The following is a 23,990-nucleotide window of genomic DNA, read 5'->3' as shown; positions in this document are numbered from 1 at the left end:
GAATCGAGTATATTTTCTAACAAATTAATCATAACTTTTTCCCGCTTAATATAATTCCTCCTAAATTTAATATCATTTAAAAAATTAAAAAATAGATATAATTTCTCTTAAATTTATCACTTTAAATTATAATTGAGTATATTTTCAATCAAATTAAATAATTTTTTGTACGTTTAATATAATTTCTCCTAAATTTAGTACTATTTAAAGAAAATCTACTATATTTTTCATCTAATTTAACACTATTTTAAAAAAATATTATATTTTCTATCAAATTAAATGGAAAAAAGTCATTCTTAATTTAATAAAAAATATATTAGATTCTATTTTAATATGCTAAATATTAAAAGAATTATATTTATTTTAGATTTTTTATACTTAAAACATATAAGGAGTAATTAGATAAATTAATATTATTATATTTAATTAGGGAGTGAAAATAAATTTTCTTTCGTACGGACCATATGCAAAATTTAAATTATGATTAAGAAGTGCTTGTAAATTTTTTCTTCGATTTATGCATGTGTGCCATTTGAATAATGCATGTGTACCATTTGAATAAAGAATTGAAATAATTGATTCTTAAATAGTTGATTTATTTATTTTTATAATTTTGAGATGGGTTATTGAGTTTGATAAATAATTTATTTTATTTATTTAATATAAGTTTTATCAAAAAATATTATTTAATAATATTAACTAATTGAATATATATATATATATTCATTTAATTTAATAAATTAGTTGAACTTATTCAATTAATTAATATAGAATGAACAAAATTAAGTGGCACACCAAATTTATTCCCTAAAAAACATTCTCAATTAGTTTTATAATACAAAATTAGTAATTTATAAATTATTTTTTATCAAATTTTTTATAATTTTAAAATCTCGATAATAGAATAACAATACTTTTTTATTATTTATGTTTAAGTAATTTATTATTATTATTAATTAAGTCTTATTTGATTTTCTTCTTTCAGATATTTTGATAATTAAGAATTTTTAATATAAAGTAACATGATCTCTCACAATATTATAATCACGGGCAATATTCAAACCACATTAAAAAAAAAACAGATTTATCCTCGGTAAATAATTACTGATCCCCACTAGTAAACCCTAAATAGTACCCCGTCGAGTAATAAATAAAATAATTGAAGGCATTATTCAAGTCAAAATAAGTCAAACCCGAGAAGACTTCGATTCAAACTCAAAACCCTCTAGAGCTTTTAAATTTAACCCACCCCGCAACGGCAGACAGCGAATAACCGACAACACGTCGCTGCTCGACTCGCTGTCACGACGTCGAGCACAATGGCGGCCAGATTCCTCCTCCTCCCTTTCCTCGTTATCTTCCTCGTACCGCCGGCGGCCGCCGCCAACTTCACCTGCCTCTCGCGCGGTCGCGCCGCCCGGTGCCAGGGCCTCGTCGGCTACACCGCTCGCAACGCCACCAACCTCGCCGGAGTCATGACCCTTTTCCAGATCCGCTCCTTCCGCTCCCTCCTTGCCGCCAACGACCTCCCCCTCTCCACCCCGAGCTCCCGCTCCGTCCCTGCTGGCTCCACCCTCCGCGTCCGCCTCTCCTGCTCCTGCTCCGCCGGCCGCGGCGCCTCCGCCCACCGCCCACTCTACCGGGTCGTCCCCGGCGACAACCTAGATTCCATCTCTCGGAATACCTTCGACGGACTCGTCACCTACCAGGAGATCGCCGCCGCCAACAACATCTCCGACCCTAGTTTGATCCAACTAGGGCAGGAGGTCTACATCCCCTTGCCCTGCAGCTGCGACGAGGTGGAGGGCCTTCCGGTGGTGCACTACGCGCATCTGGTGGCGGCAGGCAGCACAGTGTCGGGCATCGCGGCGGAGTTCGGGACAAAGGAGGAGACATTGATGAGTCTGAATGGGATTACGGATCCCAAAACCCTCCAGGCTGGCCAAGTTCTTGATGTTCCTCTCAGAGGTTTGCTTCTCTTTCTTCCCTCACAGTTGCCTACTATTGGATCTATATGAAAACATAAAACAGTATGCTTGCTTAAAATTGTCTGTACAGATGATTAGCCATCGTTTATACACAAGAAAGAGTCACCTTTATAGTGTACTTAGTTAGCACCAGCGATTGCCTCAAACATTTTGTTGTTGAACAAATTCTAACCTTGTAGTAAAATTAAGAGCTCAATCATAGATAACATCATGTAGTTGAACTCAGATACTTTTGAAATAGGCTTGGTATTTTGCTGTCGAAACTTTACTTTTGAATTGGATTGATCAATGAAAATTTTATCCATAGATGGCTGATTATATCTTGTGGAGTTGTAGAGTGGATGGTTCTACTCCGAACTTACTGAATCATGTGCTGTTTGTTTCTGGGATTCAGATAATAGTGTGCATGCTGATCTAACCTGTATGATTAGTATTTGTTTTAGAAAATAAATCAACAATTAGACTTTGTCTTTTTGTTAAAAGAATTCTGGCATGCAGCTTTCTATAAATATTGTAGACAACCTTGATTCCGTGCATAATTGTATGGTTGGCTTCACTGGTCATGCACTTGATAAATCACAATCGCAAACACCACCTGCTATTGCTAAATGCAGGCCTATATTCCACTTGCCACAGTTGATATCGATACTTAAGATCGCATTCAGATCTTTGGTTTATTAAGGATCTTCAATGCTCTAAAAATGATCAATCTTTAGGCACTGAATTTGAAGCACTAGTATGGTTCATTATCACTAATAGATCTTATAGTGCTTAGCAATAAAACTTTGTAGGTAAAGATCATGAAAGAGAAGTTAAATTATATGCAGCAATTTTGAATGGCTTGACTGAAACGTATTGAATAGAGAGACCTTCAATAAATAATGATGATCGTTTCTAGTTTACTATTTTATGCACTTTCCAAATAGGTTCCTACCGCAACCTTTGAGGAATTATTTTACAGATTCTAATGTATAAAAACTATATGCTCTGTCAGCATTCAATAACACCAGATCTATCTCCCAAGATCTTTTATTCCTGACTTTAGTTCTTTGTAGTACTGCTTTATGTTAACAATAAACATTGGTGTTACAGTGTGTTCTTCAGCAATTAGTAATGCCTCTTTGGACAGTGGCCTCCTTGTTTCTAATGGAAGTTATATTCTGACTGCAAACAACTGTGTCCGCTGCAGCTGCAGCTCATCATCGTGGGAGTAAGTATATGCTTTGTTAATGATTTTTTTTCCCCCAGTTATATATATATATTTCTAATACTTGGGAATTCTTCTTTGGATTGCATTAGGCTGGACTGCCATCCGACCCAGGGGATCAGTTCTTCAGTTTGCCCAGTAGCAACCTGCAAAGCTCTCTCCCTTGGCAACTCATCCAGCGCAGTCTGTGAGAGCACAACATGTGCCTATGCTGGCTACACCAACACTAGCTCCTTCAGAATACTCACCAACTTAACAACTCAGTCATTGTGCAATAGTAAGCTGACTGCCTGAAACTTGGGTAATTAACCATATTATCATATAGGATGGAATGTAACTGTTATCATTGATTGATCAGCTGCAGGAGCGCCGGCACCACAACCCAGTGGCGGGTTTTCTCCAGGGGTCGAGGCTCAATCATTGTATCTCTTGCTACTCTACATTTCCCTTGCAATGGCTCTGCTAGGTTGGGGATCATGATGTAAAAGATAAAATCCCAAGATCTTGTAGCATCGTATGAAGTTAGTAGAGGGTTCTTTAGCTTTCTCAATTTAAAAGCAGAATACCTTTTGTATCTACTTATTCGATGTTGGCTTTCGCATAATTAGTATCTCAGGCATGCTTGGCTGATAGTATTGCTATCAAACCAGATGTTTATAAAATTGAATGGTTGTGATATTGTTCTGTGGTTAACATAAACAATAATTGTTAAATAAGTTGAATTGAAAATGTTAACCTGTTGATTGTGAGCTATTGGATTAAAGAATCATCCCATTATAATCTGATGAATGAACATGTAGGTCTAAAGTCTCTTTCCCCAATAGAAGGCCATCAAAAGATAAAGAAGGAAAAGGAAGATCAAAACCATGGATAACTAAGACTGAGGAATGTATAAGCAACCAAAAACTAAGGTATGCTTTGCTTGTAATTTTATTTCCTTGTTCTAGAGTCTTTGCATGATATATCTTAGTAGAAGATAACTCTTACATATGATATTTGCATGCATAAGCTTTTTTTGCTCCATGGTCAAGCTAATAGTGACGAGCCAAATAGCAACTCTCATCAATTAGGATGAATTAGACACATTGATCTAGTCTAGACGTGTGGGCTAGTTGAACCAATTGGTCTAGTCAATCAGGATGTGCTAGATAGATCAATGTGTTCCAACCGTGTGGTCCAGTCAAAGTAGTTCAAGTCAATTGGTTTGGGTTTGTTAATTCAAGAAAAGGAGGGCATAAGCCAATTCAATTGAGCTGCATGAGTAATTCAATTAGAGTAGTTGGACTAAGAGGTTTGTAGTCAGTTTGAGTTCAATTCAGTCTAGTGAATTATCCAGTAGGTAAGGACAAAGCTATCAAGTTGAGGGGTAAGCACATTATTCAATGGGTCGATCAGGTAGTTCAACTGTTGAAGTCAGTTTGTGAAATCCAAGCGAATTCACAATGATATCAGAGGGCTTGAGGATGAGAACAAAGGATTCATAGACAAGAGCAGAGTCTGGATGATGTTGAGGATTTTTATTGATAACTAGAAAAATGATTTGGTGCCTGGACTGACTAAAGGCTGCATAAATTTGTTTGCATTAAGTAAGAAGAATAATTAGTAGTTGACAAGAACAGATTGTTTATCTATTGATTATTTCTTGTAAAACATCTAAATAACTTCTCTAGTTATTGCGAGTTACCAAAAACATATTACAACTATATTATTTGAATTTTATTATCAATTCTTTTTTAATGGTATCAAAATTTCTCTTCTTCCAATATACTGATGGCAATGTTCTTACAAATATGTCTATTACACTACATCTTTAGCTATTGGGTTCCCTTTCTTTCGTCCTAAGGTCTCTCCCTTCATCTCTTGAGCACCACTAGCAATACCATCATAAAACTTGCACTTCCTACCTTGAATATAAATGTGTGAGTGCTAAGCACCATCAACATATGTGAACCCTTTTCATTATATCATAGGTTCGGAATTTGCTATGATTCGACTAGAGGGAGAGAGCCTAAGTAGACAATGCATCGTAATGATTCACAGTTAGTGGCGTGTGTGCTTGTATGTGATTGATCATCCTAGGTTATAATTGCATGGAGTAATATGTGCATTAAGTCTGCATGGACTTGGACGTAGTCTAGTTATATTTGTCTCAATGATTCAGCAGCCTAGCACGAATGGTGGAGTTTTAGAGGAACTTAAAAAACTCTATATGAAAGATTGGATGACACAGAGTGAGCTTGGGGAGTTTGGCGCATTCAATGACTCCATTGTCTAGAATGAGATGGACTCAATATTATGAAGCATTGGTTGAATGACACTAAGTGAGCTCGTAGAACTTGGTGTGTTCAATGGCTCGACGACTTGGATCAAGGAGGTTGAAGACCTAGAGGCATACGACTTATAAGAGGTGACAAGAGTGAATGAAAATTTGGAGTTTTTTTTGTCTCTGAGCAACATCATTATAAAGATGATGTGTGATAGACAAATAGGGGAAGACTACCTAGTGGTTTGGTTGTAAAATCTTCTATTGGGGGATTTTATGTCTCATGTTGTAGTTTGTCAGCTAGATCAATCTCGAGCCATTAGGTAGACTTATATGATTGGAAACCAAGTGAAGGTAGGATCATCTAAGATCTAATCAATTGAAGCACTATGAAATCAAATGAAGGTAGGCCCTCCAATGAGAGACTAGAAATCTAGAGTTCGAGACTCAACTACAATGTATTGTAGGGGATTTTTCCTTCAATGGATAACAAACCTAAGAATAGGGATGACAATGATGGAGAAGTCAATATCCTATCTGAATGGAAGAGGATATTGAGGGACTACCAGTATTCAATATCTGATCCAAATATCTGATTAAATTATATATATATATACACACACACACACACACATTAATGATTTTTTTTCTAAAACCTACTAACTATTTTTGTTAATGTTAGGATTAGGTTATATAGATGTTTAATCTATTTTTTAATTATATTTTCTATTTTTTTAATATGATGTTAATTCTAATATGCTTTTGTTAAATGATGATAGTTGGATAAAAAGAAAAAAAAATATTAGTATATAAGATATCCGATCTTTTAATGGATATGAGTATGAGGATGGATATCCAATATCAGATGAGTATGGAGATGGAAGATATGGAATCCGATTCGAATCCAATCTATTGTCATCCCTACCCGAGAACACTGACTGTCAGGATGCCTCTCTAAGTGCACTTCTCCGATTTATCCTGATGACCAATAGAAATTTTTTGTCGGACCTGAGCGGTTATCCTAGGATTAGTCGGGCCGAAGGCTTGGATATCTAGTGCCAACTTAAAAAAAAAAATAAATGTTGCCCCCATGGGGCATGGTGCGGCACGGTGGTAAGAAGCAAAGATGATTCCCATGTAATGAGGGTTCAAATTTCACACTGAGTATTTTCTAACACTTGTAGAGTTTGAACCACAGGTGACTCTTGGATACCATGTCAAGATCCACCTGTGCTTTCTAAATTTATTTAGTGGTCGGGGTAGAACCATCCATCCCGAACTACTTGGACCTCAAATATTTGGATTATAAAAAAAAATGAATGCAACTGTTGGTTGAACCACATATTTTTATTTGAGTAATAGTGATTTGGATTCACTAGGAACCTGAGTAGTTAACTAGAGGTGAGATCTAGTCAACTAGAGACATAGTTGTTGGCTTCTAACAATTACATTTGACCATCTAACCAATTGGAGACACAAGGGATTGAACGAAAATAGTCTTAATATTTTATCAATAAGTGTTCAAAGTCCTGAAAGGCAATAAGCTTCAACTTAAGCTCTTGATAATCTCCTTCTCACATAGATTAGCATTTTCTTAACTTTGATCAGAGATGAAAGCTTATTGAATAACTCTTGGTTAAGGTGCAGAGGCTTATCCAATTACCTTTTATAAAGGGTCGTTATAGTGGATTTATAGAAGTGAAGCACAATCACGGGAAACACCATAGGCAATAGAGTAGAAGCATAATCTTTGAATTGCATTATACTATCATGTTAGTATCACATCAAAAACAAACAAATAAGATATGATAAATACATGCAAGCAAGAGCACAATAATACTAATAAATAAGTATGATGATCAAAGCATGTAAATAATTAAAGATAGAATTATGTATATCAATCAAACATAACATATTTCTTGTCCGCAGGTTAGTGATGCAGTGAAAGGACGTCTTCTTAATTTTTCAGGTATTTAAGAATCAAAATTTTTAATTTCAGTAAATTAGCGAATAATTTTTTTAATGGATGATTGACAAGAATGTTGTGCTTTCTGATTTATCTCGGTAGTCAATGAAATTTTTTTATAGAGTTAAGCTGGTCATTCCAGGATTAATCGATGTAAATTAAATAGCATGTGCAAACTAATTTTTAATAATAATAATAATAATAATAATAATAATAATAATAATAATAATAATAATAATAGGTTTCTTATTTTCAAATATTCTCAAGGGTCACAATTTGAGGAATTATGTTCAAAATTTCACTGTCCATCTAACCATTTTAATTATAATTGCTAAATGACCTTCTAGAACTCTAATAGTCAAAATTTGCATGAGATGAATAAAGAAGCTCCATGGAACATTTATCTATCTAATAGTTTTGACAAAACTTCTAAGGGACCTGATTAACTCCCTATCCACATTGCATATGAAACTTGTGATGGATGCCAGATTGTGCTCCAAAAGCTCAAGATAGGAAGTTTATCATGTGGGTACTCACAATGGTGATCTTGCTTGCTGAAGAATTGTCAACATAAAGCTTTCAAGATCTTGCTCTTGGGGGAGCACTGTGATGCCTTGATCTTTCTGCATTTCCATGCTGTTGAAATCTGCATTGACGCTCCACCTCCAGGAGACACTTCTGCATCATCTGAAGACATATTACTTCCTGCAGAATCTAAATCTGATTCTTTTGTGAAAGAAGAAAGGTTTTCAGAGAGTGTCAATTTTTTCATCTCTACTCGTTCTCTAATGTTACATTGACTTAAAGATAATTTCTTTTGTCGGATTCTCACTTTCCCACTACCAGCTACTGATCCGATCATAGATTCATTTTCTTGTTTTTTTGTGTGCTGATCAGATTCTTCCTCCTCAGCATTGCCAATTTCACAACAGATACTAATTTTCCCTTCTGAATTGTTACTTTTCATCATATTCTCTGCATAGAAAACATGTGAATTCTCATTGCAGACATCTCCATTATATCCAACTGCTTTCCCAGCACGTTTTTCCTTATGGTTTAAGATTCTAGGTGAGCTATTCATTGTGATGACGTTTTCTGGCTAGTTCTTTGTTTGATGCTTTGCTTCTAGAAGGATGGTTAGTCTTATACAGGAGCTTTATTGGGATCTGCTTCTTCCTCAATTTGCCTTTGGTCAAACAGCCATTTCTGGATTTTTTTATTCATCGTAGTGGAATCCAGAAGCAGCAGTGCATTCTTTGCATCAGCTTTGGCCTTCGTGGCTGCAGCTGCTTTCTCAATTGCAGTGTTTCTTGCTGCCACAGCAATCTCACTTGCAGCCAAAGCTACTGACTTGGAAACCTCAATAATTTTTTCTGGAGTCGAAACTGAGGAATTAATAACATCTCGAAGACGGGCACCAAGATCACCTGAAAGAAAAGGAACTGGTGGCAGGAAATCAGATTCCAGATTCTCCCTCCTTAGTTCAGCAAGCAGACGCTTACGAGGAGGCAAGTAATTATCAACATTGAATGATTCCATCCAAATAACCCTTAGGCTATGTTTGGTTGGGTGTAATGTAATTATTGTTGGCCGCCGCCGGTCGTCGCCCGCCGCCGCCGGTCGTCGGCCGCAGTCGTCGGTCCCCGGTCGCGCGGCCGGTCGCGGGCCGGTCGCCGGCCGACCGCCGCCGGCCGGTCGACGCCGGCCGGTGGGCGGCGGCAGGCGACGATGGGCGGTGACAGATTAAGGGTATATTTGACATTTAAATTTTTGTTAAACGATGACCTTGTAATGTAATCGGATTACAATGTGTTTGTTTTGTAATCTAGATTACAAAACTTCATTACATTTTGTAATTCAGATTACATTACATTACAAGTTAAAAATGAAACCAAACAAATTAATCTAACCTTGTAATGTAATCTAAATTACATTACAAGATAAATTATCCCCTGCCAAACGCAGCCTTAGTTCAATCTCGATACTGCATCACAATCCAATCTTGATTAATAAATCTCGTGGATTGGAACCTTTCTGAAAATTTCAATCTCTAAAAGCCAACCATTGAATCGGATACGCCAATCACAACAATCCACCTACGAACAGGAACGAGCATAAAGTATGCAAAGAGCATCTAATTGGAGGTTGCAATTCAAAGCAAATCTTTTCATTTTACTCACAAATTAGGCCCATGCACCAAAATTTCAGATGAAATCAATCTATTTCTACTACAATTCATCCATCAAAAGCAATTAATTAAACCCCTTTCACTCCGAAAGAAAAATGATATGCACAAGAAAAAAAACTCAATGAAAATTTCAAGAATAGACACATAAAGTGATGAGGTCCACAACAAGTGAAATGGTGGGCCATGATTTTATGTATCTATCCTTGAGATTTTCATTGAGGTTTTTTCCTTGTGCATATCATTGCTCTATCCGAAAATGTCATTGAAATTTTAATCTTCAATTTCATTTTATTTTAATTGACACTATCCAACTTAAGACGATTAATTCTAGAATAATTGATTTGATTCTACAGAAATTTTCTATTAACCACCAAGATAAATTAAAAAGCGCTCGTAGTAAACGGTCCATCAATCTAGTTTTCTTAGATTAACCACCCATTAAAAAAATCATTCGTTAATTCACCAAAATTGAGATTTAGAGGGTGTTTGGCTGAACTTATAAGCTCTCCAAAATAGCTTATAAGTTATTTTGGAGCTTATAAACTCTTCAAATTTGTTTGGTAAAATTTTTTTTTTAACAACTTATAAGCTGTCAAAATAAGTTATTTTGGAGCTTATAAGCTGTTTTTAAAAAAGTATGGAAGACTCTACTTTTTTAAAAAGATCTTATTTTAATTATTTTTTTCTCTAAAATATCCTTATATAATTTCATAAATCCTCATCTTATCCTCCATAAATTTTTATAAGCCTAATATCTTTTTATCTCTGTCGACTTTTCTTACAACGCTGTGTCATCTTCTCGGCCAACGTCTCTTTCTAATTTTCTCTCTCCCGGTGCAAAAATTCATCCAAAATCCTCTATTAATAAAAATCTCAAAATCTTCTATTAATAGTATTATACCATTTTTGATAATTTTATTAATAAAAAGATCTTATAATACCAAACACATCAATACCTTTAAGTTGATTGTAATAAGTTCACCCAAACACTTTAACAACTTATTTTTAAAATAAGATCTAACAACTTATAAGCTCTTAAAACAAGTTATAAATTGTACGAACTTATAAGCTATTTTTAATAAATTTAGTCAAACACCCTCTTAATTTTTAAATATCTAAAAAAATTAAGGAAACATTCTACCGCTACAACATAACTTCTTGAACTCCTTTTAAACTAATCGCGTACTTAGTTGACTACTTCAATGGACTCGGACATTATATGCTCTTTCAATAGAATTCAATTGACCAGACCAAACAGTTGAAAAATATTTCATTTAATTTATCTAAAGTCTAAATAATTAGTTGGTGGATCCTTACCCATCGGTCAATTAATATCCACTTATAAGTTAATTGGGTCAAACTACAAAACCCTTTATATGCGGAGGTTGATTTTCTCAATCATCAATTGATTCGTGATTTGATCTCAACACAAGTTAACCAATCCCTTGACTTTGATTAAGGTCATGTCAAGTTGTTATCTATCTTAATATCTTGTATGTATATAGTTCACTTATATCAATTGACACAGTTGATATTTATATGGATATTTATTTTAATAAGCCTTAGTTAATTTTCAACAGGTACAAAATATTTCGTTAGCTATCTGACCTATCTATACAAAGATTATTGTGCTAAGGTAAAATGTCTCCCGTAATTTACTGACATGTATCTTACAGTAAAGTTGATAATACTGAGCCGCTTAGGATGAATAATATCATCTTTCACTCCAACAATTTACTTTACTTACATCTCACATGAAATTTATCCCGACTTTGAGTTCTTCTCACGTCTCTCAAATGCAATGAACCCTTGGCTCCTTCCCATTATCATATTTTACACAATTCACATCCTTGGCTTGTCACCTTCAATGCTCCTTGCCTTACAATCCCGCAAATGCTAGTGCTATCCTTCTTCCATCTTCACAAATTTTGTCATGCAATCCCTCGTATACCAACCCCATCCTTCTCTGAACTCACAGTCTTTGTCAAGTCTTTGTGCTTTGTGTAGGTTGTTTTGGCTCTATTTATCACATTGCTTGCATGCATCTAACTTAGCACATTCTTACCATTTCCTTACCTCCTCAATGGTGTTCTATCTATAATCTCTAACAAACGTGGTTCGACAAAAACCTATAAAACAATTCTCATTTCCATATGTCATCTTTATTTATCATGCGAGTCCAGTATCACTTGTGTCGACAAAAATTAAACAAGCCATTTTCTCTATCAACTAAAGGCTACTATCAAACCGTCAGCCATTCCCAAAACTTATCTTTACACCAATACAAATCTTTCATATGAAACCATCCTCCAAGAAATACCATTCTTGTAGTGACATCGCCAACATGCCCACACATGCAGCTCTAAAATTTCGAATGGGTTTATGCTATTTAGCCCACAGGATTGCAATCCATAGTGATTCATCTTCGTGAAGAATCTTATTGCATGCCTTGCCTAGAGGAGCAACACCGTATGTCCGTATCCTTCCATTCTTTAATCCCCAAACCTCCATAGTCTTTAGGTCGAATAATTTTATTTGATGAACGATGTTTATGCACCACTTGGTGTTATTGTGATATTAAAATAAAATTTTAATAAATAAGCTTGAACTAGCTCCATAAACACATAAATAATAAGCTTAAACACGACTAAACTTGGCTTATTTACACTACTGTCCGCAATAATAAAGCTACTCCACAAGATATTGGACCCCGAAACTCTTTCAAAAAGAGAAAAATAGTTGAATTTACATTGTCACTACAAAGACAAGTTTTCCAGACTTTATTCAAGTAAGCAAGAAGAGTAGCTAAGAATAGAATCGTTGAAACTGAATTAGGAGAAACCAGAGAGTAATTACAATCACCAATACAAGGAGTTGGTCAAGATCAGTTCTGGTAAGCAAACAAGGAATAGAAGTGGTGTTATATTTGGGTTTCCGATGAGAACCCTAGTGGGGGAAAAACTTTGTGACGAAATACCCTGCCTCGCGATCCTATGGAAGCCTTGATTTATGATTTGAGACATGGGGTTAAATTTCAAATCAAATTACTTGTCGTAGTTCTCCAGTTTCTAGGGCAAACTTCCGGTGCTTGGATAAAATACAAGGCACTGCAACTTGCTTAATTCTCGAAACAATGTCGCCCTCCTTGGATGGTTCAAGCTCCTTCACTGCATTGAGTACTGTTTGGAGAATTTGGAGTGTATCGCCATGACTGACAACAAGGACTGTGAATCTGAAGAATTAAGATGGCAAAAGTTTGGACAAAGCTTACTTTGCTAGAAAGGACAAATCATCAACTTGCGGAAAAGATTGATATTAATACAACAATGCAGAAAACAAGGGAAGAAAAAATAAGGATAACGAGCTCATAAGAAATGTATTAGTGAACAGATCAGATATTGAGCATCTGATCCACCTCATTGATAGAAAGGTGAATGTCTGAAAATTCCTTCACTGTTGTAGATAGATTCGGTTCTACCAAAACAGTCTGAAATTCCAACATTTATTATGTGGAAAAACATGAACATGAAATTGAGCATAAACTAAGTGGATCACCAGGTGGGACAATCAATGATATTTAACTGATGGGATTAATCAATCGATATCAACTTATCAGAGCTTTGCATGCATAATATCAATCGGGCTCAAACTGGAAAAAAAACAACACAAATAATATCATTCCTGTTGAAAAAGTAACAATACGATGAAGAATATTTATGCTGATTCTCACTACTAACGCACAAAGGCCAAGTAGATGACCTATGCTGATTCTCACTACTCACGCACAGAGCCCAAGCAGATGACCTCTCATTCTCATTGAAGGAACGACATCACCCATTCCATCAATGTATCAAGCGCATATAACTTTTGTGGGACACAAATTTTATACAAGGTTCTTAAGGGTTTTGGATGCCGAAGCAAAGTTTTTTCACAAGCATCCCTAAAGAGATATGGCAATGCCTTCGACCCTAGCCTAATGACAAGCAACAAACTGTCAAGGGATGATAGCCAATAGCTAACCAAAAAGGCGATCAGTCACCAATTTGGTGAACAAAGGATAAGGGTGGTCACACATTTGGAGAAAAGAAAATTTGCATTGCGTATGTTCAATTACGTACCCCTGAAACTCAGTTTCTATTGCTGCCAGACCAAGTGCAATTCGGGAGGCAACATCTGCAACACTTTCTCCACCTTCAGGTGGCATGAAAGGATCCTTCTCATCTAATGCCCATATCTCTGAATACTGCCAATTATTAATAGAACAGCTAATTGTTAGGACAGCTTCCAGTAGAGTAGTAAGATCTAAGGTAGTTCTTCTATATTGTTGTCATAGTAAATGACACAATAATTGATAATAAAGCTAGAAGTTGACGCTCTAATTAAATTACAAATATCTGAAAGTTCATATTCATTATAGCTCTTCAAGTCAGAAATCATTTTGCATAATAATGAGATGATGCTGATCCAAATGTGTACTTAAATATTTGGAAATTAGTTTCTATTTCGCCCTATCTAATTTCCTTTCCCAGATATAATTACTTGAACTATTTAGTGTTACTAAAGGCTTTGGTGTTGCACAATCAAGTCCATGATTCACCGCTTTTTGGGGTTTATCACTTTCTTTATTCTACAAGATTATCTAAAATTTTCCAAAATAGTTATTTTTCGGTGCACTAGCAACATATTTCATAAAGTATACTTACTGCAGTGGATTAAAGACAGCCAAATACTTGTTTTCAGTCAACACTCACTGACACATTTTCTAACCTTACAGGCTAATTTCCAATTAGGCACAGTGATTTTAATCCAAAATATATCCATAGTTTTCAGTTCAGAGGACATGTTTAATTGAGGACTTACCTTTTCATGTGAATGGAGCTCAAACAACGGTCCAAAATAGCGCTCTCGAAATTCAATCAGTGCCTACAAAATAAGATAGGTAAGAATGTCAGCATTTCCAACAGAAAATACAAGGATAACTGCTAATCAATTAGAACTTCACCAAATTAAGCAGACAAATAGGAAGAGTATGATTCAGAAATTTTATTGTTATGTATCCAGCAAGGAGCATCAAAATCTGTTTAATTTGAGTTACACAGGAATTAGGAGAATATGACTTATACCAGTAAAAGTTAATCAGCATTGCTTTGTCTCTTTGAATATTCGATCATTTTTACCAGGTTTGTTGTAAGAGGGTAGAAATTATCAAATCCTCAATTGACATCGAAGCATGAGGATTTCAGCAAGGAGCATCAAATGTAATGATCTCTAGATGGAAGATCTAATATGTGAGAGCAACAAACATGGGAAAGAGAGTACTATTCTCCAAAGACAAGAGACAAGAATCTGTGGCTTGTATATGACAGACACAAGATACTCCAGTGGACATCAATACAGCATTGATCAAGTCTGCCATCATAGTTGGGCACTAGGAGTCCTTAAACATTGACTAGAGCAAGCATTTGGAATGTGGTTTTCAGACATTTAACTTGATTGAGGCAAAGAAGTATAAATTTATCAATGTTGTTGCCTCGTGAGTATATGTACTATTACTGTTAGGAAATAATGAACCTTGTCAATTTCAAGAGATGAGCCTATAATTATGCTTCATGTGAGATTTGGATAAGAGGAAAGTTTTATGTTTATCATAAATATGGGTATCACACATGACATGACTTCTGCTCTTTGCAATATACAAACTGATTTTAGTTGAAATGACTTACTTTACATTGAGAACCCTCAAACGGTATGCCTAAAACATTAGCAACCGTTTTAGCAGTATCGGTAGTTCGTGAAAATGGAGAATAGCATATTTGAACATTTTCAGGCAGGATATTCGTCTCCTCAACTTCCTGCATGAAAAAACAAAGTATTCACAGAACAAGAATATTGTTAAGTGAAAAGTAAGAAGTAAAATTAAAGCCAACAATCATGCAATGTGACAGAATTAGCAACCTCTGTTAAATCAGGTTTGAAACCAAAAACCATTGAGACCTCCAAGAAAGGAAACTCAAAAGAACGAGATAACAAAAAACACCAGTAGGTCCATAGCTTATACATATATATATATATATATATATATATATATATATAATAATTTGGAGCAGGAGCATACGTTCTGTTCATGTCTGTGCATATGTATGGGGAAAAAAAAATCTGTAGAAGCTTATAGGGAGCCTTCATCCGTAACCATTCGTGCTATGGATCTCATATATAGTCAGTGTTTGTCATCAAATCATGGATGAGATCCACAACACGGAAAGGATGAATGATTACACATGGACGGCTGCACAGAGGAAGGATCTAGAGAGATATTGGCTGTTTGTGTTGTGAATACGCATGTTGTAGGAAAATAAGCCCATGATACGAATGATTACAAGGTCCAAGTAATGGTGATTCATATAAGCACACAACTCTAGCATAATAATTAAATCTTACAAAACTCATGGTTTTTTGCAGATTTACATATAAAGTCAAATAAACAAAAGAAGGTCCCTATTTCAAAAGATTGATACCTTAAGAAACAACTCTCCAGCCAACCGTGCCTGATTGAAACCTTCAGAAGCTAATCCATATTTCTCAAGCGTGCCATTTTCCTGACATATAAAACATCAATGTGAACAGAAATCATAACGATCTCCAAGATACTACATCATAGTAATGCATTGGTTAGATAAAATTGATTTCGCTGGGACAGTTAAACGAAGAGATGAGAGTTGATATGCACAATGCTGCATATTTGTATCAATTTTGTCGCGAACTGTAGGAGGAGGAATCTGAATACTAAAAGGCCGCTCATGCTTTCAATCTTTATTCACAAGTGCAAGGAGAACAAAAAACAACTTCAGCGCTTAGCTTTAGTGAGGGCACAAGAATTTGCAATAAAACATCAAGAAAAAGGCATTATGATTGCTGAAAGAACGTTTTTTTAACCAGTTTTCGTACGGATTGGAAGGCGAAAAGAAAACTACTGCTGGATTTTTTTTGGTTAACAACAAATGCACCAGGGAAATGTGCATTAGCCAAATCAAACGAGGAGAAAGATCGAAACAAGAGAGAGGGATTACCAAGGAGGAGACGACGAGGCCTTTCTCGTTGGGGATGCTCCTCCCGTGTCTCAAAACCCAGTAGCTGTTGCGAAGGATCGGGGAGCTTGGATCCATCGCCGCGAACCCTAGTCCTTGGAGGCGGCGGAGGAATTCTCGCTTTGCACCCGCACAAGGTGAGCGGAGGAAATCTTTCGGTTTCCAGATTCTCCTTCGCGTCGGAGAGTGTGATAATATTGGACCATTTTATTTTATTTTATTTTATTTTATTTTATTTGTTGAGCTAATAATGAAAATATTCTAAAAAAGTAATTAAAAATTATTCAATAATCTAAAATGAATTCTCAGAATTTATTTGTATTGTAATAGATTTAAATTTAGACAATCAAATACAATTTTAATTTTCAATTTATTTTTAAAATGTTTGAAATTAAATATATTTAGTTATCTAATTGAAATGGATTGTCGTTATTTGTCTTTTGGGTTCATTATGCACATTTAATAGTTTCGATCAAAATTGTTTCATAAAAAAAAAACACTCTTTCGTGCTCTTTGAAGAAGTTATTCTATGCTTTTATTTTCTAATTTTAACCAATTTAGGATTGTATAAACGTTTTGGACAAAACGGTTTGATAGAACTAATCAAAGCAGTTGTAAAAATGATCTCTCTAATGTATTCTTTTGAGTCACTAAAGATATTTTATGATTCCATTTTTATTGTTCAAGTCTTAAAAAGTTCTAAATTTTAATTCCAAAAATAAGTCTTATGATGTGTTCCTTGTAACTATTTAAGTCCTAGAAGACTATTTAAAGGATTTAATCAAAACTACTATATGGATCTAAATTGATTATATTCCAAAAATGATCCTTTTAAAAATGAAATTTTTTAAAATTGTTGTGTTCCTTAGAGCTTCTTCAGTCATTTTATATTCTCATTTAGACTATTTGAGTTTTAGAATGACATCTAGTAGTTTTAGTCAAAATGGTTGAAAGAAGTTAAATTAATCGAATTTCAAAAATGAATCATCTATTGCATTCTTTGGAGCCTTTGAAGTTATTGTTAGGATATGTAGAGAGCTAGAGGGAGTGACTAGCTTTGATCGTTTCTTTAAATTTGATTTGTAGCGAAAAATTTTAAAGTAATATTAACACCTCGATTTTACTTGGTCTCCACCTCCTTAAGGTGACTAATTCAAGAGTCTGACTCTCGCAATCTTGTTTATTATGAAATATCTCATTCTTGAAAACTTTACAGAGACAGAGAAGCCTCATATAGATTGTTCTCACAAGAGCAAAATACAAGCAACATCAAAAACGAATGGAAAATGAAAGCACACCATGCTTTACAATGAACTCTTTGCTTGGGATGCTTGCTTGTTACTTTGGATTGTCTCTTGGTGATTGAAAATGCAGCAGCACTTCTCCTCCAACCCCTCAAGATAGGCATGAACAACTATACTTCAAATCTCATGAAAACCCCTTTTCTAATGTTATTTCGATGCCTCCTAATCGATTAGTCATTCTCTTAATTGATTATCACATAAGACGACCGTTCAAAAACTTGCAGAACGACTCTTTTTCAAATACCTTATTGATTGGTGAGTTATATCAATCGATTAGAAAGCCTCTAATTGATTGCCCCAATCGATTCAAAGGCTTTCTGTGCTGCCATAAAAAGGTCCTCAATTAATTACCCTAATCGATTGGTTTGACCTTAATCAATTGCTTAATCGATTCCAACACCTTCTATGTTGTCATAACTGTTGGGATCTTAGATGGCTAGAGGGGGGTGAATAGCCTCTTTGAAAAACACTAAACAGAAATTTCTTCAAGAACTTTGTTAGCTCAGCACAGCGGAAATAGAAAAACTAAAACGAAAGAAAACAAACACACAGCAGACACAAGGATATACGAGGTTCGGGGATAACTTGCCCCTACTCCTCGGCGTGTCCGTAAGGAGGACGACTCCTTGATCTTTCGGTAGATCACACCCCGGACAAGATCCGGCTAAAGATGTCTCCTTCTCGGTGGAGCAACCTCTCAACAAAGTCTCAGATGATTATAGATTTAAGCACAAGACTTACAGTGGCTGAGAAAAATATTAAGATGAGCTTACAGCCACGCGGAGAAGAGAACAAAGCAGAGAGCGCACAATCAACCTTCTCAGCAAAGAGCTCACAGCTTCACCAACTTGCTTTCTCGAAGGCTTGATCACAAAAGACAGAGAATTCAGAATTATCCCTTTCTGAACTCCTCTTCTTCCTTCTTATGTCTCTCTGCTTCACTGGCTCGAATCACCGCCGTCTGCAGAATCGCTGCTGCCAGCCAGGCGTAGCCAATCACTTCTCCTCCTCTTCTGATTCTCTGAACACATGCCAATGGAAATCACTGGCGTCTCTGGATACCAACCAATGGGAAGAAGTCAAACTGAGCAACCCAATCGTAATCGGATTTCGCCAGTGAACGTTGATGCCCCAAATGTATTTGTTGCAGCAAATTACAGTGAAAAGGGTACTTGTCTCCTTCTCTTAATGAAGCTTAATTTGAATCCAAACATGAGAATGTGACCTGCAACCTGCAAGCTAGAAAGACTCACAGCAAATGGTTAAAACAGATAGGTGAATACAAATACGCAATCGAAAAGTGCATGCAAGCAAACAATACGTGGGTCGCACCAACCACGCTGATCATCGCGATCGGTCGCGGACCGATCAGAACTAATCTGATCGGTCCCACCGATCAGCGCCGCTTTTCCGGTGCGCGGCCGATCGGTCGGCGGACCGATCAGCACTAATCTGATCGGTCCCGGACCGATCGGATGTCGCCGTCCGCTTAAAGCCTCCCGATCGGTCTCGCATCGATCAATAGAGGCTCGATCGATTTCGATCGGTCCGCATCGACCGCAAACGCTCGAGCCATCGACACCGATCGGTCGGCGATCAGTATAAGAGCCACCGGATCGGTCCGCACCGATCGGTGTCCAGTTTCACCGGATCGGTCGCCGACCGATCCTTCTGACTGCACGGTCGAGCCCTCTCGACCTAGTCCGGAGAAACGAGCTCCCTAGCTCTCTCCGACTTCATCCGGTCCTAGAGAACGAGCTACCGAGCCCTCTCGACTTCGCATGCCAAGCTTCCTTCTTGGACTTTTCAACACCGGATGTCCGATCACCCTTGATCCATCTGGATTTTCCTTGCCTGGCTTCACTCACGGGACTTGCCAACCGCCTAACATCCCGTTAGGACTTTCCCACTGCTCGGCTTCACTCACCGGGACTTTCCAACCGCCTAATATCCCGCTTAGGACTTTCCACTGCTAAGCTCCTGCTTGGACTTCTCCAGCCAAGTCTCCATACTTGGACTTTTTCCTAATCAGTCAACCAAGTCAACCTAGATTAGTAATTAATCTGAGTTAAATATCTGATACAAACTTAAATCGTTGTCAACAAAGAAAACAACATCCGGTCGACTGTATCAACAATCTTCCCTTTTGTTGTTTGACAACACGATTTAAGTTTAGATCGTAAATGCTCATATACCCATAATTTTAGGGAAATCGGATCCTCCCCTAAGACGGATACACCACCAAGTCAAGGACGGGAATCAAGATCCTTCCGTTATCCTCTCCCCTAAAATCAAGCTTTCATACATTTCTAAACTTAGGAAACTTAGGTATCCTCTCCCTTTGTCAAACACCGAAAAGGTGCAAATGAGGTGACAAAACTAAAAGGCTCCCCTTAATCCATAATGCCTTCTTTTAACCGACCTAGAGTTCCCTCTAAGGTCACAATACGACAGTAAGAAAGACAAAAGATACAACCAAATCATGGCATAGGAACAACATAAAAAAACATAGAAAATGAAGCATAATAAGGAGCAAGCAAATATAAAACCGAGTAGCATAAATATATGAGTAGCATCGGAAATCATCAGACTAACAAATAACATCCAAAATACATACAGACAAGGTGACACACAGACTATATCAATCAACGTCCTCAACATGAGGAGCATCATCATCATCGGCAGGAAGGGTGAAATCCTGAGGCGGCACGCTGGAGGATGGATAGCCTGGGTAAGACTGCGGAGGCGGGTATCGTGCCATCCATCCGAGTAGCAACTGCTGTGTCACCACCTGATGACTGCGCATATCATCGAAGCGCTGGTCAATATGCCCGCGCAGGTCATCGTAGCGCTGGTCAATCCGTAAGCGTAGTCCATCGAACTCAGCAGTCACCATCTCCTCGTGACGATCAAATCGGCTCTCCAACTCAGCGATCTGCCAGCGCAGGTCTGGATCCGCCTCGCCAATGTCAGCAGGAGGAGCAGCAACAGGAGCAGCTGCAACCTGTCGTGGAGGTCCCCGTGGTAACTCACCTAAAGCTCTCCCATCCTTCCACTGAACATCCCCATTTTGCCCTATGATTCCAGACTTGGAAAATGCCCTTTTCCCAAGTCGGCAATCCTGCCTGACCATTTTGATTATTCTACCCTTAGAGACATCAACCTGAAGGGTCTCAAGCCAATCAGTAATTATATGCCCATAAGGCATATAAATAGTGAAGCCGCTAGGCTGAGAATATGATATGATCGAGGAGTAGATGCTCGACATGATATCAAAATCAAGACGCCTACGCAACCCGTAAAGCATCAGACAATGATACGGTCGAATCTCTGATAATGGTTTAGATGTGATAGGTAGAAGGCAGTTCGTGACAATTTTAAAAAGAATGTAATCTTGAGGAGATAATCTCAAGGCTGCAAAAGTAGGGAAGTCAACATCTAGCTCATCTAGCCCTTGTCTAGGCTGTCTGAAGAAGTACTCATATATATCGTCAGGTGAGATATCAAACGGTGGAAGTAACTGTTCTGGTAAGTCAGGAAATATCGAAAAGACATCACCGGAACACCTCCGACAATTGAGATACTCAAAGAAAGATGAGATACTGAAATCAAGAGTCCGCTTAGCAACTCTTGTTTTAAAACCTTGATCATTAGTCTCATGAAGGTTATTATAGAACTCAGAGACCAAGTCATAGTTGATATCCCGTTCCAAGTAGACTAGTGAATCGAGTTTGTAGTATGCTATGATTTCGGACACTTGTGGGCAAAATTCGTCCATGAATTTTCTATCCACGGACCTACAAGGGAGTAATTTGAATGTCCTTTGTTGAAAAGCTTGCTCAGACTGGCGGTTTGGGAATCTACTGGAACTAGCGGGTTGGGGTCGGGAAGGAGCAGCAGGAGTTTTGGATTTGGATGTCTTGGTTGGTTCCTTAGAGGTTCCCTCACCATCAGTGGGTTTCTTCCTAAGGGGACACAATGGGGTAAAATGGGGCAATGAGTGAGCACCGGAGCCACCAACAAATAAGAACCGAGACAACAATAACAGAAGATCCAGTGAGAAATGAAAACACAATGCCAAGTTTTAGAGAGGTAAGAAGTTACCTTGGTGCCATTTGAACTTTAGGCTAGGGCTTCCGAGGGCTGGAGCTTCGGCGTGCAAAAAGAAGAGAAAGGGTGAACTGGTGGGAAGAGTCGGCTAGGGTTTCGCGTGAATGAGGAGAAGGAGGGATCGGGAGGTTTTAAGGGTTTAGATGAGTGTACAGTGAAGAAATGATCGGACGGTTGTCCGATCAGAAGGTATCCGAAGCCCCCTGATCGGTCACCAGACCGATCAGAAGGTGATCAGTAGCCTTCAGCGAAGCCCCTGATCGGTCACCAGACCGATCAGGGAACTTCCTGATCGGTCCGTAGACCGATCAGAGATCGATCAGTAAGCCCCCTAAGTCACAGACTTAACCAATGGAACCACTGATCGGTCTATGGACCGATCAGAAGAGCCTTATGCGTATCAGATTATCCTGATCGGTCCCTGGACCGATCAGTGAGGCGCACAAAAATAACCTGATCGGTCCCTGGACCGATCAGATTACAGACAGAAAGGTTGGGAAGTTTTTGGATCGGTCTGTCGACCGATCCATCTTCTCCTGATCGGGCTGTAGCCCGATCAGTGTCTGATACTGAAATTTTCAGTGATTTCAGTAATCGAAATCCTTAGATATGTTTGATAGTTCGTAGAAGTTTCTCCAGTAAAACTTTCAAAATCAATATCTAGAACCCTGAGAATCTACAAGCATAACTATGTCCTAACGATGGGCTCTTATGGTGTGAATTTGTTTATAATTTGAGACTTTCAAATTCGACTACAAACACTGAGATTTCAGACAAGTTTCAAGTTTGTCAAAATAGACAACTCAAGGTTAAAAACTGAAATCTTCAACCTTGCTATGTCCAGTCCCAAATTTGGCAAAATATGTCCAAATTTCTATCATTATTTCAATGACCTATCCTAGTGTCAATCAATAATCACGAAAGGTCGATCAAAGGTATCAAACAGTCCAACAATCAAGGTTACATGATTTATAGGGAAAAGTCCAACCAAGTTTCCTTGGTTGGAATATATGAGTAAGATCTATGAACCAAATACACATGAATTATGTAATGGTCTTCCCCATACTCAATTAATGTCTCTTCAACCTAATTATTCAAGGGATGCATGATACATTTTGAATAATTTGGTTGTTCCTAGCATCTCACCCCATTTCTAGCAAACAAAAATATTTTGTTAAACCTTATAGTTTGTGTGAGATGTTCCCAAGTTGCCCAAAATCATTCCCAATTTCTTTTGTCATTTTAATTTGTCCTTATTGATCATGATGAAGTCCTAAGGACCTAAGGAGCCAAATACATCCCCAACTCCCTCCTTAAATGACTAAATTCATTTTCCGGAAGGGGTTTGGTGAAAATGTCGGCTAGGTTTGACTTTGACTCCACATATGTGAGCACAATGTCACCCCTAGCTACGTGACCTCTAATGAAGTGATGACGCACTTCAATGTGCTTGGTCCTAGAATGATGGACTGGATTTTTAGTTAGGTTGATCGTGCTAATGTTGTCACATAGCACTTGTACACCCTTATAAGAAAGTCCATAATCCTCTAGGGTGTGTATCATCCACAACAATTGCGATACACTCTCTCCCATGGCAATATATTCGGCCTCGGTCGTGGAGAGAGCAACACAATGTTGCTTCCGACTTGACCAACTAACTAAAGATGAACCTAAAAATTGGCAACCCCCACTAGTGCTTTTCCGATCCAATTTGCACCCAGCATAGTCGGAATCGGTATAGCCTATCAAGTCAAAAGACTCTGTACGAGGGTACCATAGACCTACTCGAATTGTGCCCTTAAGGTATCTCAATATTCTCTTAACTGCAATTAAATGAGATTCCTTGGCACAGACTTGATATCTAGCGCACATGCCCACA

General features: G+C 37.5%; 3 protein-coding genes across 5 annotated transcripts; 1 reads left to right on the top strand and 2 right to left on the bottom strand.

Moving 5' to 3' along the window:
• The first annotated feature begins 1,245 nt into the window (after positions 1 to 1,245).
• On the top strand, positions 1,246 to 8,245 carry LOC122002774 (chitin elicitor-binding protein-like). Of its 2 annotated transcripts, XR_006117720.1 has the most exons (7): positions 1,246 to 1,968; positions 3,081 to 3,198; positions 3,288 to 3,472; positions 3,554 to 3,716; positions 3,996 to 4,106; positions 7,388 to 7,427; positions 7,913 to 8,245. XR_006117720.1 is itself a non-coding variant. In XM_042558085.1 (4 exons), the coding sequence occupies exons 1-4, from the start codon at positions 1,320 to 1,322 to the stop codon at positions 3,673 to 3,675; spliced, it is 1,074 nt and encodes a 357-aa protein (XP_042414019.1). In that variant the 5' UTR covers positions 1,246 to 1,319; the 3' UTR covers positions 3,676 to 3,936. The 2 variants fall into 2 exon arrangements, 1 of the variants encoding a protein (XP_042414019.1); XM_042558085.1 differs by lacking the exons at positions 3,996 to 4,106; positions 7,388 to 7,427; positions 7,913 to 8,245 and having other exon boundaries at positions 3,554 to 3,936.
• On the bottom strand, positions 7,990 to 8,963 carry LOC121999757. The gene is made up of 2 exons (XM_042554397.1): positions 8,574 to 8,963; positions 7,990 to 8,472 (listed from the first exon to the last, which is right to left on the bottom strand). The coding sequence occupies exons 1-2, from the start codon at positions 8,961 to 8,963 to the stop codon at positions 7,990 to 7,992; spliced, it is 873 nt and encodes a 290-aa protein (XP_042410331.1).
• Positions 8,964 to 12,315: 3,352 nt separating this feature from the next.
• LOC122002773 lies at positions 12,316 to 16,885 on the bottom strand. Of its 2 annotated transcripts, none has more exons than XM_042558083.1 (6): positions 16,680 to 16,885; positions 16,128 to 16,208; positions 15,336 to 15,464; positions 14,473 to 14,535; positions 13,731 to 13,855; positions 12,316 to 12,844 (listed from the first exon to the last, which is right to left on the bottom strand). In XM_042558083.1, exons 1-6 carry the CDS (start codon positions 16,773 to 16,775, stop codon positions 12,652 to 12,654), a joined length of 687 nt encoding a protein of 228 aa, XP_042414017.1. In that variant the 5' UTR covers positions 16,776 to 16,885; the 3' UTR covers positions 12,316 to 12,651. The 2 variants fall into 2 exon arrangements, with proteins under 2 accessions (XP_042414017.1, XP_042414018.1); XM_042558084.1 differs by lacking the exon at positions 12,316 to 12,844 and adding an exon at positions 12,869 to 13,585.
• Between the last annotated feature and the right edge of the window lie 7,105 nt (positions 16,886 to 23,990).

The sequence above is a fragment of the Zingiber officinale genome, chromosome 7A (genome assembly GCF_018446385.1).
Source record: "Zingiber officinale cultivar Zhangliang chromosome 7A, Zo_v1.1, whole genome shotgun sequence".
Classification (NCBI taxonomy): domain Eukaryota; kingdom Viridiplantae; phylum Streptophyta; class Magnoliopsida; order Zingiberales; family Zingiberaceae; genus Zingiber; species Zingiber officinale.
The sequence above is the reverse complement of the archived record's forward strand: the minus strand, read 5'-3'. Positions and strand labels throughout refer to the sequence as shown.

Coding starts and splice junctions, on each gene's coding strand:
- LOC122002773 (XM_042558083.1), bottom strand. CDS start 16,775: ATGGATCCAAGCTCCCCGATCCTTCGCAACAGCTACTGGGTTTTGAGA. Junction 15,465..16,127: donor CTGGAGAGTTGTTTCTTAAG/GTATCAATCTTT, acceptor TTTTTCATGCAG/GAAGTTGAGGAGACGAATAT. Junction 12,845..13,730: donor ATAGAAACTGAGTTTCAGGG/GTACGTAATTGA, acceptor TTAATTCTTCAG/ATTCACAGTCCTTGTTGTCA.
- LOC122002774 (XM_042558085.1), top strand. CDS start 1,320: ATGGCGGCCAGATTCCTCCTCCTCCCTTTCCTCGTTATCTTCCTCGTA. Junction 1,969..3,080: donor TCTTGATGTTCCTCTCAGAG/GTTTGCTTCTCT, acceptor TTGGTGTTACAG/TGTGTTCTTCAGCAATTAGT. Junction 3,199..3,287: donor TGCAGCTCATCATCGTGGGA/GTAAGTATATGC, acceptor GGATTGCATTAG/GCTGGACTGCCATCCGACCC.
- LOC121999757 (XM_042554397.1), bottom strand. CDS start 8,963: ATGGAATCATTCAATGTTGATAATTACTTGCCTCCTCGTAAGCGTCTG. Junction 8,473..8,573: donor CAGATCCCAATAAAGCTCCT/GTATAAGACTAA, acceptor TTAAACCATAAG/GAAAAACGTGCTGGGAAAGC.